This window comes from Diadema antillarum, unplaced genomic scaffold (assembly GCF_040938485.1).
Source record: "Diadema antillarum isolate AM-2024a unplaced genomic scaffold, OU_Dant_1.0 scf00000036, whole genome shotgun sequence".
Classification (NCBI taxonomy): domain Eukaryota; kingdom Metazoa; phylum Echinodermata; class Echinoidea; order Diadematoida; family Diadematidae; genus Diadema; species Diadema antillarum.
This window is the reverse complement of record NW_027270925.1, coordinates 3,058,796-3,074,428: the sequence shown is the minus strand read 5'-3', so window position 1 is coordinate 3,074,428 and position 15,633 is coordinate 3,058,796. Positions and strand designations below refer to the sequence as shown.

General features: G+C 40.4%; 1 protein-coding gene across 1 annotated transcript in view; it reads right to left on the bottom strand.

Annotated features, from left to right (window-relative positions):
- Window positions 1-1,430: 1,430 nt before the first annotated feature.
- LOC139708572 (rab3 GTPase-activating protein non-catalytic subunit-like) overlaps window positions 1,431-15,633 on the bottom strand; it is a 31,681-nt gene continuing 17,478 nt past the window's right edge. The window contains exons 18-31 of the mRNA XM_071620514.1: window positions 15,346-15,443; window positions 14,442-14,729; window positions 13,875-14,045; window positions 12,923-13,043; window positions 12,032-12,232; window positions 11,114-11,220; window positions 9,771-9,837; window positions 8,153-8,259; window positions 7,133-7,207; window positions 6,091-6,279; window positions 5,407-5,520; window positions 4,840-5,184; window positions 4,104-4,262; window positions 1,431-3,480 (exon numbers count right to left, since the gene is read on the bottom strand). Coding sequence (XP_071476615.1) covers window positions 3,337-3,480; window positions 4,104-4,262; window positions 4,840-5,184; window positions 5,407-5,520; window positions 6,091-6,279; window positions 7,133-7,207; window positions 8,153-8,259; window positions 9,771-9,837; window positions 11,114-11,220; window positions 12,032-12,232; window positions 12,923-13,043; window positions 13,875-14,045; window positions 14,442-14,729; window positions 15,346-15,443 — 2,186 coding nt within the window. The 3' untranslated portion in view covers window positions 1,431-3,336. The remainder of the gene's footprint in view (window positions 3,481-4,103; window positions 4,263-4,839; window positions 5,185-5,406; window positions 5,521-6,090; window positions 6,280-7,132; window positions 7,208-8,152; window positions 8,260-9,770; window positions 9,838-11,113; window positions 11,221-12,031; window positions 12,233-12,922; window positions 13,044-13,874; window positions 14,046-14,441; window positions 14,730-15,345; window positions 15,444-15,633) is intronic.

The following is a 15,633-nucleotide window of genomic DNA, read 5'->3' as shown; positions in this document are numbered from 1 at the left end:
TTTTTTTTCTCCAATGCTTGATTGGCAACTTAATGTCAAGTAATATCCCTAAATCACACAAGTCATCAAACCTCTGCACATAGTGTTTAGGCCACTCTTCATTATGTTAAGTAGTCACCATCTTAAGTATTGTCCATCCTCGATCTCATCAATTCAAAGTTCCCCTAATAAATTTAAAGTACAGCAGTCGTAGCACCATTTATTTTCCATTTTTGTTTCCTGTATGTAAAATTAAACAGGAGTTTCAAATCAAACAAGATCACTCACTGAGCAGTTACACACTAACCGAGTCTATGTGGGAACACTTTTAACCTTTGTTGCAAGTAAAGAGAATAAGACAAAGCACTTATGACAGATGTTGCAAAGTGAATGAAGCTGATTTCAGGCTATCGGTAACGGCTCTAAAATGCTCAGTAGATGATAAGCAAGCCACGAGTCAGGTGAAACGGCAGTACCAACTTAAACACACACATCAAATTATTATTCAAACGTAAATGGAAGCACTTTTGCTTGAAAGGCATACGAACAATAAAGAATAACAAAATCATTAACAGTTTGCTGTGAATAAACATAGGGCTGCAGTTGTGATGTTTATGGGGATCATCAGTCAAATACAGTGTACCAAACAATACTGATATGAAGTTTAACCTTATCGTTATTACTTTCTACAGAGAGAATATCTGAAAACAATAACTGTACTAACTATGCAGTACTACACTTTTCAGCGTTACAAGCTAACATTGCATATGGATGCTACACAGCCACTGCATTATTTGTACTTGATTTTAGTACTACATTTACCAGCTACAATGTATATGACCTTAAACAAGAGAAATTACTACATTTTGGGATACTTAATCACACAAAAATTAAGGTACAAATGCAAGAAAAATGCAAGAAAAGGAAATGCAGCTGCACTCTGCTGTGATTGAGGAATTTCATTTAATGGCATGAAAAACCATGACCAGTACATTCTCTGTTGCTGTACATAAATTATTGCACGATGTCAATAGCTAATGTTTACAATGTGAAATGAGACATGATAATAAATACAATTGTACCTAATATGATAAAAGGTTCCTTATATCTCTAATAACATTTCCCAGGTGATGTCAGTCCTCGAAGTAAATCTGACAATTCTCTGAACCAAGCTCCTGAATCCATTTCTGTGAAAAGCTGTGTCTTGTAACTGGGCTAATCTGAGATTTACATTCCTTCATCAAAAACGTGCATTTCAGGATAATTTAAACCGAGACTCTTACTAGTCATGCAAGGGATTTGATTTGTAAGCACAGCTGTGACAACATCACTCTTCTTCTTTATCATCAAACTAGTTCACTCAAAATGCATCTATAACCTATTGAAAACAGATTTTAAAAAAAAACATGTTTCTTCAGAAAATACATGAAGAAAAAACATGGCTTTTAATGCTGAATAATTTGACACCATCACTACCATCACAGTAATTGAGCATGGTTGGTGTGCTTTTTTTCAGTGAAGAAAGTGCTAGAAAATGGCTCTCTTCTCATAATTCTAATTGCTGGTAAATAAAGTTGGATATCAAATAAAATGTGAACTATTAGATTATGTTATTGGATAAAAACTATAATTGTCATCTTGGTAAATATGCCAACATCAAGCTAGGTAATTTAAACATCCTGTAATTTATGCACATTATGGTTCCTCCTTACAAAAACTATTCCTCCTCCACATTCCTCCCCATCTCACACACACAAGGGCAGTTACAACTGTCATCAATTTCTTGGGGACAACAATCCATACAGTGATTTAGTCTACAGTGACAGGTTTGATGATAGCGAAGGGATGCATTTGCAAGCACTCTTCAACATAAACAAATAGCCCCTTGCACATATTCAAGTAATATTTCAACGTCATGGATATGATCCAGCTGAAGAAACAGCGGTATCACACATTTCAATGGCACACACTTGATCCCCTTACATACTTCATAAATCACTGATCCATTACATCTCAGCAAGTGTTTCGTAACAAATGATTCTGGACGCAAAAACAAGCTTTTTAATGGCAGTGAGATTCTAGTGCATAGAATTGCTCTAGGGCCCACTCCGATCATGCCGCAGACATGTCTGTTCTACAATGTGTGAATGTGTGTGTGTGTGTGTGTGTGTGTGTGTGTGTGTGTGTGTGTGTGTGTGTGTGTGTGTGTGTGTGTGTGTGAGAACATGAAATCATGAATATGTTGATGATTGGATAAAAGAACTACCCACGAATTGATAAACTCTGATTCAACTGCACCATGAAAGCTTCAAATGTGGAAACTTATATGAGGCAAGAAGCAAGTTTACCACTATAGAGACATGCTGAATCTTCCCAGGTTCTACAACAATGATGGCATCTGAATGCTGCTAAAATCGGTGTCGGATTGGCCCACTACGAGGCACCAAGATGTGTGGTTTATTTGAGAAGTAAAGATTTAGTCCAAGACTGGACTAATGTCCCATGAGGACAAGTAGCATAACACACACAACATGAGAACATCTCTTCTCCTCTTTTCTTTGATTAAGAGTACTGTGAAGTAAGGTGCTTTATCCTTGACAACATATGCACTGAGAATTAGATTTTTTTTTTTTTTCTGAAGGAAGTATGTCTTGCTAAGAGTTGCAAAGATTCTATTAGTGTCCCCGCACAAACGACATTAAGTGATATTGTTTGTCATTTCAGTGATATTTTCATTTACAATGGAAACTATTCTCCTGCTAAACATCATCTTTACTGGTGATTTATTGGCAAGTTTCATCTGTTAGTCTCTATATAATATCTAAAATTAGCACTAGTCTCCCAGTATCATAAATGACACTTCTGACCCCTGCAGAATAGAGGAGAGTGCCTCAAAACTCGTAAACAGGGAGTATTTTCAAAACATGGGTTATGAGACTTGGTAATGTACAGCACCTGCATTACATAGCCTGAAGTACCAGTACAGCCAGCTTGTCTGTGTGGCAGCAAGAATTGTACAAGACAAAGTGTGGGGTGTGCAGTCATAGGTAAATCCACTTGTTCCCTTCTACAGCTTTCATGCCTGATCCTCTGGTTCCTGGCTTCATTGGCATCCCAGTGACATCTGCGTCATCTCCACTGCATGGGGTGTGTGCCCCGTCTCCTCCCAAGGGGCTCCAGTAGAGATTATTCAAATGAGGATCTCCCATCCGTGCAAGCAGCCACACGGCATCTTGCGAGAAATACACACTTTTAAATGGGTAAAAGAGCAGTTTGTAACAGCCCTCCCTACAAGTCCTGATGACGACCTCCCCACAGCAGGGTCTCCACCGGTGCTACAGCCCCTTATTTTTTGGCCTACGTCAGGGACCCCACAGCCTCGATGAGTTGGAGAGCGAGGGGATACTGCTGGTGAGAGTCGGGTAGCAGTCCCACGGCTTGGCCGGCCAGGTGGGCTGTGTCTGAGATGGGCGGGTGAGGGCAGCGCAGGGGCTCCTTAGACTGGGGGGGGGGGGGGGACGGGGGAGGGAGAGGGTGAAGGAGGTAACACCGGATTAAAACAATTAGCATCAAGTGTCACTGTCTTTGTTCACATTAATTCACTTTTAAGATATCTCTTTACACTGGCGTTGCAGAGCTGTCTAATAAGTGCTGAAATACATCTAATTTTGTGTCACCAACAGTAAAATATAGCACGCAATCATGATTTACCAGGAAGTACCGCAAGTTTTATATGACTCCACTAATCTATTCCCTGTAAAAACATGATAGCCTTGATGATTTCTTTCTTCAATTTCTTATTTTCAAATAAATATCCAGATGAAATAACATAAAGCTTTTCTTATCCATATCAATCATTTTAAGATCTTTTAGCAGTTTAAACAAGCATGCAATACTGAAGATAATACTAAATATTCATAGTAATGACTGTACATGAATGACTATACCTTTCCATTTCTTTCTCATGCAAGAAATCAGGAAGATAAATTCTTGAATAGATCATACAGATTACACACCTGCAGACTATCAGCAAAGAGCGTAGAAGCTCTGTGCTCTGTGTGGTTACAACCTCTGTGAGATACCAATATTGTAAACAACATGGAAAATCATGGGTAAGTGCTCACCAGTGCCCTAAGCCAGGTGACAAGCGAAGGCGGCAGTCGGGACTGCCTCTCCACGCTGACAGAGTCAGCTCCAACGACAATCTCCTGAGCAAGCCTCTGACCAACAACGTGGATCAGCTGCACTGCCATTTCAGTCTGCTCAGAGACCGACACCAAGAGCTTTGTAAAGGGGGGGGGGGGGGGGGGGGGGAGAGGAGAGGTCAAGGGTTGATTTAAAGCATCAACTTAACCAGACAAGATTCACAGCAATGAAATACCTTTTATAATACATTGTACCTTTACTGGTGAGAAATGATAGTCAAAAGCTTGATGGAATTCCACGTTCTCATTGTACGAGGTTATGAGCATGGCTAGGAATGATACTACTGTGCAATTATTAAATACTTACCAATGATTTGCTAATGAAGTGCAATAGCATGGCACATACTTTAATAGCAAATGATGACACATACGCTGAAATTGAGTTAAATTTTAAGATCCTTTCATCTCTAGTGTGAGGCCAACCTCAAAAGTCATCCATGGACATGTAGACACACATAACTTGCTGCAATGAAAATCAAGTTCTATGATACAGAGAAAACATGAATTGCACACATCACAGCCATTCAAATCAACATCCAACTTTAGATGTGAGGAAGTATTGATATATCTGTCTTCAAATATGCACTATTCTTCATCAAACCAAACTGTGATCCTTTAACATCAGTCCCACTCATTGGTTCCGATTTCTCCTTACCTCCTGTGCTATGGTATCATAGCCGCTGTTGTACAGCTGGCAGACGTGGTGTCTCTTCACCAGGTCGCTGTCCACCCGCAATGCCAGGGCTAACTGTAGGGCCACGCCCGGCCACACCTGTCCCGGGTGGGTCTTCGGCAGCCGCTTGGGGTTCTCCAGGGGCACCGTCCCCCCGGCCGCGATCCCAGACGCATCAGACGCCGTGCTACTTCTCCTCCGCTCGGACAACACTGAGGAGGAGGCAGAAGAGGCAGTGCTTCCCGGGGTGGAAGCATCACCCTCCATTTCTGACTGATGGTTGGGAGGGAGGGTGAAAACAGCTGCCATCACGAGTCGTTGCAAGAACTGCATAAAATATCAAAACAAGCACAATAGATGTGGCTCACTCTTCAACATACAACATCTGTGTTCTAGCTGCACATTAAATTTTCCCCATTGTAGTGTTATATCTTAAATCAATACTTACACTTCTCATGAAGAAACAAATAAACAAACAAAAACAAGTCAAAATTAAATGTTGGAAAAGCACAGACAACAATTCCTACAAATTCACAACTGACTGCTTACCTCCTGCCTCGATTTGATCAATCCAAAGTCAATCTCGTGGCTGGAAGGGGTAAACATGGTACCCAGGGCCTTGAAGAATGCATTCTTGGTCTTGTAGTCAAACAATTGTAAAACCTGCAACAGCAAAAAGAACACATCTCACTTGTTCTGTATCATTGCACACTCACATGGTAAGTACGTCCCTCCCTACCAACCAAATTTAACACTGGACATGCCCAGTTTAAGGTATGGCTGCATATTATGATCGTGATCAAGGTTGATTGACCCTTGTTCTTCACCTTTGACCCAATTACTTCACATAAGGCATTTTCTTGCTATTAAAATATTTGTCACATTCAACTCTACCGAAGACCAATGCACATTCTTAACTAAATTTATATGAGGAAAATATCATTTTTCTGCACAGTTGAGTAATCTGTCATTTTTTTTTCCCCTTAAGGTACTTCCCTAATCAAATTCAACCTGTGCATCTGCACCTCCTCTTGCATAATCTTGGCAGAGTTATTGGAATATCCACCGAGAATTTTTTTTCTTTCTGAAATTGCCATGACAATCTCTGGGGTGGACAGACATATGGATGGACAAACACACAAACAACTCAAGAATATAATGCCATCCACCCTTAGGGGACAGAAAGGCATGAAAAAGGCCATTGCTAGGGTCGTGTAAGAAGCAACCTCTCACCTTGACCGACTTCATGCCAAAGGTCATGACCCCATGCATGATGGTGCAGAGCTGCTTGTGGACGTCGACCAGGGCGTGGCAGGGGAGGGTCTGGCTGACTGCAAGCTCCACCAGAGGGGTGGGGCCCTGTATGTGTTGCCACAGGTCCTCTGTCTCAAAGAGTGGGGTGAGGGAGGACTCTGGTTCCACCTGCAATGGAAGCAGACAGGTCGTGTTTGTTAGTTTCATTTAGTTTAATTGTAATTTTGTTGTGTGTGGTTTTTTTTTTTTTTTTTTTGGGTGGGGTTGTTTTGTTTAACTTTAGTTTTGTTATTTTGTTTTTGTACAGTATGTGTGTATGAGTATAAATGTTATTGATACTCAGCTGATAGTCTTTTCTTGGACTCTGTTCTGAAGGAACGTCAATATCAATAGATATGCACATCGTATTCAAATGACTTTCACAATTGCCTACTTCCTTAACCTGCAAAATATATCTAGACATCAATGCTATACCATCTCCCTGATGACATCTTCTTGGGCTTTGACTGAATTTGTAACTTTTGTTTTATATTGGCACAAATGGAAGCAAACAAAGAGGGCTGGGCCCCATTTCATAAAAGATGTTAGGATGGCAACTCTTGCTGGAATGACAACTTCCCATAGCAACAGCCCATCAGGAAGCTGGATACCTGTCGTTGCCATGGCAATTGCCGTTCCAACAAGAGTTGTAATCATATCAACCTTTTATGAAATAGGGCCCAGAAGTGGAAGTAAACAAAGAGGAATAAGAAGTTCAACAAATTACGAACCCCTTTATGACTGTTTTTTTCTTCTTCTTTTTTTAGCTCACATTTCACACACTACTCCATTTGTAGTCAAAAGGGACACCTGCATATTATCAAATTGTCCCTTTCACAGTGGCCAGTATGAAACATGTATCTGCTCAAAACATTCAGGTTTCTGGCTGTGTGTTGATTGGTTACTCATTTTTGTAAACTACATAGACAGAAAACAAAGACACAAATCAAGTTAAATGAACGATAGTAGATGAAAAGACTACCTGGTAGATACACTCCAGAAGTTCTGTTGCCAGACCCAGGAACCTGCCCAGAGCCATTTCACTCAGGCCGACGTCCTGAATAAAGGACAATACATAAAACAGATTGTGATAAGAACGGGAACAGTTTTCATGGTGAACACTAGCAACAACGTTCCACTCACCAAACACCTGAGCTTACATTCAAGAGTTAGTGTAGAAATCTGACATGATAATTATCTGACAAATAAGCGCTGAATTTTCTGCTATGCTAGATGAACTCAACTTTGATTGAATTATAACTGTCGATGGGAATGCAAAAATTGTGCAGCTAACATCAGTAAGATGCCACATCTTCGCAAGCCAACTGACCTTGTCACATAACATAATGTTATACCTCTACTGTCTTGCATCCATCACCACATCACATCAGTACACTGTACACATGCTCTGGCAAACCCAACAAACCCAACAATATCAGCACCTTTCTGCAGAGTGGTACTGCTCACACCTCCATAATATACATATATCTTCATGCTTCATCATACCCCATTAAAGTACAGCGACTATCATTCAAAAGAAAGTAATGCTTTTAATTCAAATCATGGCAACAATCCCTGCAATTCAAACAACTACTTCAGCATAAGAATTGTTTTTCAATAGCTTACCCGATCATAAAACACAGAGACACATTGTCATAAAAAACTGGTGACTATTTTCAGGTTTACAAGAGCTGAGGGAATGAATGAGCATCAATTTCAGATTTTGAATACCTATGCCTCCTTGCTATTTACCTGTATTCATTTTGTGTTTTTCATTCTAAGATGGACTACTGTCACACCTGATGAAGTATTCCATCTGAGAACACTGCAAAGCTACAATGACATATACGCCTGAGGTGAATATGAGCATTTTGTGTTCATGCGCACATGCTGAAATGCACTGGCTTGTTGACTATCTCATTGTGCAGTAACAGAATCAAGCACCATCAGAATCGATCACACACTATCATAGCATCCCTGCAGTAAGACCCTGCAGCCATACCCTTCTGCACAGCCTGTCCTTTGGCGCCTTGCCAACTTTGTCCATGAGGAACGCTGCTCCCGAAAACTTCTTCACCATGAATGTATGCCACATCATGCTGGATACGCCTGCAGGAAGCAGCAAAAATGGAGACCTGTCATCAACTACAATGATGGGTTTTTTTTCCCCATTTTATTTCTTTATAAAATACTTTATTGCCTACACATTATCATGTTACACTGACAGCAAAGATAAAAAGAGTACAAACTTACACTAGCAAAGTCGCTCTCGTGTTTCTCTTACCAAAATAAAGGATACACCACTGATTACCATACACTTTGCACCTTTTATTAAATAGACACTATACACAAGTCTCTTTTCTTCTTTTTCTTTCTTATTTTTTTTAATGAAAAGTCACTATAATTTGATGGAGCAAGAAGCAGTTTACAAGGGATAATAAATGGGACTAGAAATGTCGCTATGGCGACTGGTATGCCTCCGCCATAATGCATGATTCTCCTAATAGGTCTAAATAGTACATGTGGACGATGTGTGATTACATTTTCACATAATTGGCAAAATATTAAAATGACAAGTTTGTCACAAATGTATTGAATGTTCACCTTCCTTGACCTGGTTTAATTGGATGAATAGGAAAGCATGTATTTGGAATTTAAGGACTTTAACTTGACTTTGACCCATTCATACATTTATGCATTGAGTAATTTTCAAGGTATGGAAAAAAAGTGCAATTTCTGTATTGAATAGTAAATTGTTACCATTTTCATCTGGCCTTTGACCCTGAAATTTATAAGATAATCACTGTCAGGCAGAACATGCATACATATGTAGTAAGTTTCAAGATAACTTGAGCCACTTCCGAAATATGGAGGAAAAACTTAGTTTAGCACTTTCACTTGATCTTTGACCTTTGACCTTTGAGGCAAAAACAAAAGAAAAAAAAAAAACTTTCCAGAGAATTTCTATTAGGTTATACATGCATACACCAAGTGTAAAAAAAAAAAAAAAATCCTGCTGGCATAGCATAAACATGAGGGGAAATAGTACAATTTTGAAGTGTTGCCCTTGACCTTTGACCCCTGACCTTTGACCCCATGAACCCATAATTCTCTAGATAATTACTGCCAGTCAGTACATGTATATATACTATGTTCCATAAAGATACCTTGAACAATTTCCAAGGTACAGAGAAAAAAGGTGAAGTTTTGATATATATACTTGACATTTTGACCTTTGACCTTTGACCTCATGACTCAAACTTTCCCCAGAGAATTTTAATTGGGTAATACATGTATACACTAAGTTTTAAGAAAATATCTTCTGGTATTGCATAGATATGGTGGAAATAGTGAAATTCTATGTATTTGACCTTGACCTTTTGACCTTTGACCTTGAGCATGTGTACCCAAAAGTTGATAGGCACAACTTCACCCCCTAATACACATACATGCCAAGTTTCATTAGGATACCTCAAAAGGTTTTGATAGTTACCCTGTCCACAAAATTCATTACGGACGGACGGACGGACGGACGGAAGGACGGACGGACGGACAACCCGAAAACATAATGCCTCCGGCACCACTTCGTGGCGGAGGCATAAAAATGAATCAGCACTCACCATGTTGCAGGACAGGATTCCGTATTGATCGTAAATGATGAAGTCCACAGGAGAGATAGCCAGTAGCCTGGGGGACAAAACAGCATTTAACTCACATTTTTGTTAACTTCAAACACAGCAAATTACGGTAGATGGAATTTACTTACACTGAATTGATTAGTTTTCACATGACCACTAAGGAAGCATTGAATGCATGCATGCAGGCAACCATGACACAGATGGTTTTAAATCCACTCTAATGGAATATGCCACGAGGATACAGTGCCTTGTCTAGGGGCACACCCACTGCAGCCAGGGGATTGAATCAGTGACTTTGTGATTGATAGTCTGTGGTCTTAGCCACTGAACCACGGTTGGAAGTAGCTTCTCAGCCCCAACAATAACTGTATAAAGATCAACCTGTTCATGATTGGTCATCCCCCTGCATGTCTGATTGGGTTGTATTTTTTCGATGGATCACCACTTACCAAACACACCTCCAACAGCATGGCAAAGGAGGAATTAAATACATGTACATCAAGCTCCCTCCCCCACACTCAACTTCTTTCTTCCCTGATGCCACAACTCTGCACCTAACACAGTCTTACTCCATTTCACAGCATTACATAATAATATTATCTTGCAACAAGTGGTAATATCAGTACACAAATTGTGTTTTCCCTCACTGCACCCAGACTTTCATAGCACATTTCACAATGCACTAAAACTGTTATTTCTGTTATCAATTTTTCTTTCTCCAGGTAAGTACAATGGACAGTGTGCTCTGATATAAATTGTGTGTCTCCAGGCAAGGCAAGTCGCTGCATGTAACTTGGCCAACAGGAGATTTCAGTTGTCCCCTTGTAAGCTGGCACCATGAGTTTGTAGCATCCCACTTCTCGGTACAAAAATACAACAAATATTTGAAAAAAAAATCACATCCCTTGATAGAAACCAGTATCTAAAATAGTATCCTTTTTCCCAGTTAATTCAAAGTAAAAGTCAATGAGAAATCAAAGACGTCAAATGATAGTTAATGTTTAATTTCTATGTAGTTTGTCAGCCTGTTTAAAAAGAAAAAAAAAAGCGAGAACATCAAGATTTTCACTACTTTTTAACAACATAGAATGACAATATCATAAAACAGGATTTGAAGTGCCAGCATTTTGAATTTGAAATGTTAAACATTATTTCAGTCAGCAAATCTTTCATGGTACAAAATAGCACTGAGAAAAAACAAACAAACAAACAAATAAAAGTAAAAATATTGGCGTTCCCATTGATCTCCTAGCCCAAATTCATAGAATCTCTCCTGATTTGAGGCTAATAACTGCCCTGTCACACCCGACTGCCCACTCTCTCACCTCTGGATTCTTGTTCCACTGCACCACATACTCCCATGTGCAGTGAGCCTGGAGGACATCATGCTCCAGACTGTGCACAAATCGTGAGCACAGCGTCTGCATCGTTTCTTGAAGAGAAAGAGAAATTACATAATGTTAACTTTTTGCCATGTGTGGCGAGGGGTTAGATATACAAAGGACTTCATTTATATCTACAGGACAAGATTTTCTCCTTAATGTCTCATTCACATGAGCTTAATAGAGAAAATGTTTGGGTAATTTTATCTCTGAATGAAATGAAATGAAATGAAATTGAAGAAACTCACACCTGAATCTTATCTTTGTTTGTCTTTCACCTCATCTCTTCTACACAAGACATGTGGAAACAAGTACATTTCTGCATCTCTTTCACGACTTCTACCCTGGAATAATTCTAAAAATTTGTGACCAACTCCAGAATGAAAACTGAAACACTACCATGTCAAATCTGAAACTAATGGAAAAGACCTTTTCACAAATTATCAAATATTCCACAACTGCTGGAACCCCGCCCAAGACTGAGAGATGACGGGTGATGATGAGAAGATATTTGAAAACCTTGATTTAATATTCTCTCCCTTTTGTTTGCTCACTGCTTTGCCTAAATCCCCTCCTCCCTTGTTTGGCTCCATGCCTTGACACCTAACCTACCCCTTCTGGGTTTTTATTTTTTTCTTCTCTGTCCCTAGCCCCTTCCAGAGAGCGCATGTTGTATGTAGTTCATGCGTCTGCTTACCCTGTATGCTTCTCATTTTGCCTCTGACGAAGCTTCTGCTATGATCAGAAGCTCAAGCACCTTTTGACTCAATCTGACATTCTACTAACTCTTCACTCCAGCCAAACTGACAGCCCTAGAAATCGTTTGATCCGTCAGTCCGATGTATCATGCCTCAATCTCACCTTGCAGCCTATCCAACGCCGTGGGCTCGACCATCTCCTCTGTCTGCGGCTGGGGGATCGGAGACGGTGTCCGTGGCTCCTCCACCCGGCTGGATTCCCTGCTGAGGATCAGGATGCGGCTGCTGGCTGAACACTGGGAGAGGAAGCTGGGCGGGACCCTGAAGTGGGCCACCCATCGGGCCACAATCTCAGCAAACACACCTAGAACGTAAAAGGCATTGTGAATACGTGTGTCAGCATTATAAAATGTGATTTCACCTGGGGTAACAAATACTCACTGGTGGGCGAGTAACATGCATTGGCACTTGCCTGTTCAACGTATAGTGCCATTTGCATATACTGTAAAGCAAGATATTTTCACAACATGACATTTTTGCGAACTGGAGCCGATGACCTCTTTCACTGAAATTTTCACAAATTGCCTCTGGCATTTACGTCGATGTAGGGCAATTTGTCAATCAGTCGCAATGCCTCTGGCATTCAATGCAGTTGTGTAGACGAGAACTTTAGTGTGCATTTTAATTTTGCCAATCTTCGCTCTCGCAAAATTTGCAAAATTAGAATGCAAGCGAACATTTTCTGGTTTTAACAGTATTCCATATCGACTTGGGCAAAGGGAATAATATCTTTTGTCATTCCCTGGGTAAATGAACATTTCACCTCTTATAATACAGAGCAAATGAGAGGGTGAGCTCGAATGTGACATCACAGATTTGCCAATTCATACTTGATCAATGACAACTTTAAATAATCATAACTTTCTCAGTCTTTATTTGAACTTGATCAAGCTGTCACTGTCCTATTCCCCAAAATTTTCAAGTTTTCTATTCACATGAAAGTAATTTTCATGGTGGATTTCACCTTTAAACATGGGATGTGTGTTTGTCTCACCTCTACCTCCCTCCATGATGGCCTTGACCGATATGTTTGGCATCGCTATCTCTGTGGGGGGCAGCGAGCCGTCCACGCTCCATCCCCTGGAGTAGTTGCTCTGCAGTTTGGCAATGGTGTCCTGCACACACACATAAAAAAAACATGCACACTGAACTCATTACAGTTCACTTCAGGTGGTCCGACATGAATAATTAATTGCATGAGAATATCCATGTTTTCAGTATTTGATGACAGCATTCATCTATGGTTACATCAGCAGAACGTGGCACATTGACAAGTTTTGAGTTTCCCTGAATGATAAAAATACACATTGTGGATGCCTCTCGATATACGTGACCCTCTATGTATCCCCTCCATCCCCCCCCCCACCCTTCAAACGTAACCTGGGGGATGATGTGATATCACACCTTTGCTACAACATTAGCATCTAGCGAGCAGTTTTTCAATGTTTGCCAATCATCCTACACAGAAAGCATTATTCTCCTCTACTTGTAAGCCTTTCTACTTGCTCCTGCTGTCACGGTGGTTGGTGGTGTTGATGCTGGTAATGCTGCTACTATGAATGTTACTCACACTGATGTTGTTATTGCTGCTGCTACAACAGATAGTGTTGTTGTCATTGCTGCTGCTACAACAGATAGTGTTGTTGTTGTTGCTGTTGTTGTGGCTGTTGTTGTTGTTGTTCTTCTTCTTCTTCTTCTTCTTCTTCTTCTTCTTCTTCTTCTTCTTCTTCTTAATGATAATACTGCTAGTATGAATGCTACTCGCACTGATGTTGCTATGGCTGCTGCTACAGCAGATAATGTTGTTGTTGCTGTTGTTGTTGTTGATGTTGTTGTTAATGATAATGATGATGATGATGATGATGATGATGATGATGATGATGATGATGATGAACATCACAGCTCAGTTACTAGCTCCAGAAAGAAAAAAAAAACATCTGAGGCACCTTGCTAAGTTTGGTCTGAGTCAGTCTCTTCAGCACCATCAGGTCTCGGAGCTGTTCAATCAGCACATCCCACATGCTGACATCCACCCAATCACGGCTCAGATCTGAGCTGGGTGTGGTCACGGGGCTGGCATCCTCACTCTCATCGACCTCCGTTTGTTCTGTAGAGTCCTATTTGAAATAGACACAGTGGAAAAAGAACATTAGAAAACATAGTGTTATTTCTCATCTGGGAAAAATACACAAAACTGTCAACCATTCACACACAGACTTTGAACTTGTAGACTCTCAATCCATCTTTCTGCTTACAGGCTTTATGAAGAAGCAAGCAGTGTGTCATTTTCTATGATTTCTGGTCTCCTCTGCAGAAATTGGCTGAGCTTCGTTCTTCCTCAACGAATATCAAATCTTTATGTCACAGGTTGGAAGCCAGAGGAGCCCTAATTTGCACACACTATTTTGGGTCTTTCCTTTATTGTTGAAGATCATGAGAGAAAGGTAAAGCCCTGGACAATGCTTTCAGATGGGTTCCAAAAACACGAATCCAGAGCAAAGAATTTATTTTACCTGACTCTCTGCTGCCGTTTCCCCCTTCTTCCCCTCGGCATTCCCGACCATCGTTCTGACGACAACGGCAGCCATCTCGGCCCCGCCCACGTGCTGTGTGTCATACAGCAGTCCATGTATGCTCTCCACCTCTGCTGGGGCCATCATCCCCGCACTCCCAGGGTGGGAAAGGAAAGGGGAGGTGGGCGTGGTGGTCTCTGATAGCAGGTGGCAAAGGTTGGTGGTGGCGACTTGAGCATTCTTCAGAAACTCTGCCTCGTTGTGAAGCCAGACTTGTAGGAGAAGCATCTGCGTGAGAACAGATCAACATGATGAATTTCATTCTTTCATGAATTTCATTCACATCATGTAATGTGCACATGATAAGCACTATAGTGTATAGTCAGCAAGTCAACTTTTCAGCTACTTTTACATGTCACCATGATGAGAAATGTCATATATTTTACCAGCTCTTCCATTGCTTGTACTAATACTGCTTTCTATACTTCTTAAAAAAAGAAAAACACCTCTCTTTGTCTATCACAGTGTATTCCTATTCTGTCTTTCAAAGTGTATTCCAATCCACTGTATAGCATCGCATGATTGACAAGAAAAAGAGAACAATAGTAAAAAATGAGTGACGAATGGAAACACTGAAATATAAATCAAATGAGCAAGATTTAGAATTCCTCTGAACTACATGTATGCATGCATATCTATTGTTTTAATGCACTTCTCTTGAGGAAAGGGTTTCTGATTTTTCAACAAATATGTCTTAGTATTCAAATCTCTTTCTTTTACTTTTTACATCTATACATTACATACCACAGTACTGCCGATCACGACCATGTTTGGGGGAAATGTATATATTTTCATTTTTCAAAACAATCCCTACCCACTATAAACCATAAAACAAGTTACTTACCCTCAACTCATGTGCTTCCACCTCTGCATCTCGAAGTATCTTGCAGATTGTAGCGGCGGGACTGCTGTCTATCAAACAGGGTCTGAAAAGGTACATTCCTGCGACACATGGAGATGAGGCAAGGACAAAGAAAGACAAGTGATGACAATCACTATGAGTCAGTCCACATCTTTGTCCCAAATTCAAAAACATTGTTTACTTACCACCAAAGGCAAGTGTTATTTTGCACATTCATTTTATCTTTGAACTTTAAATTTGCTTGGTCTATGTCCTAACAAAACAAACAAA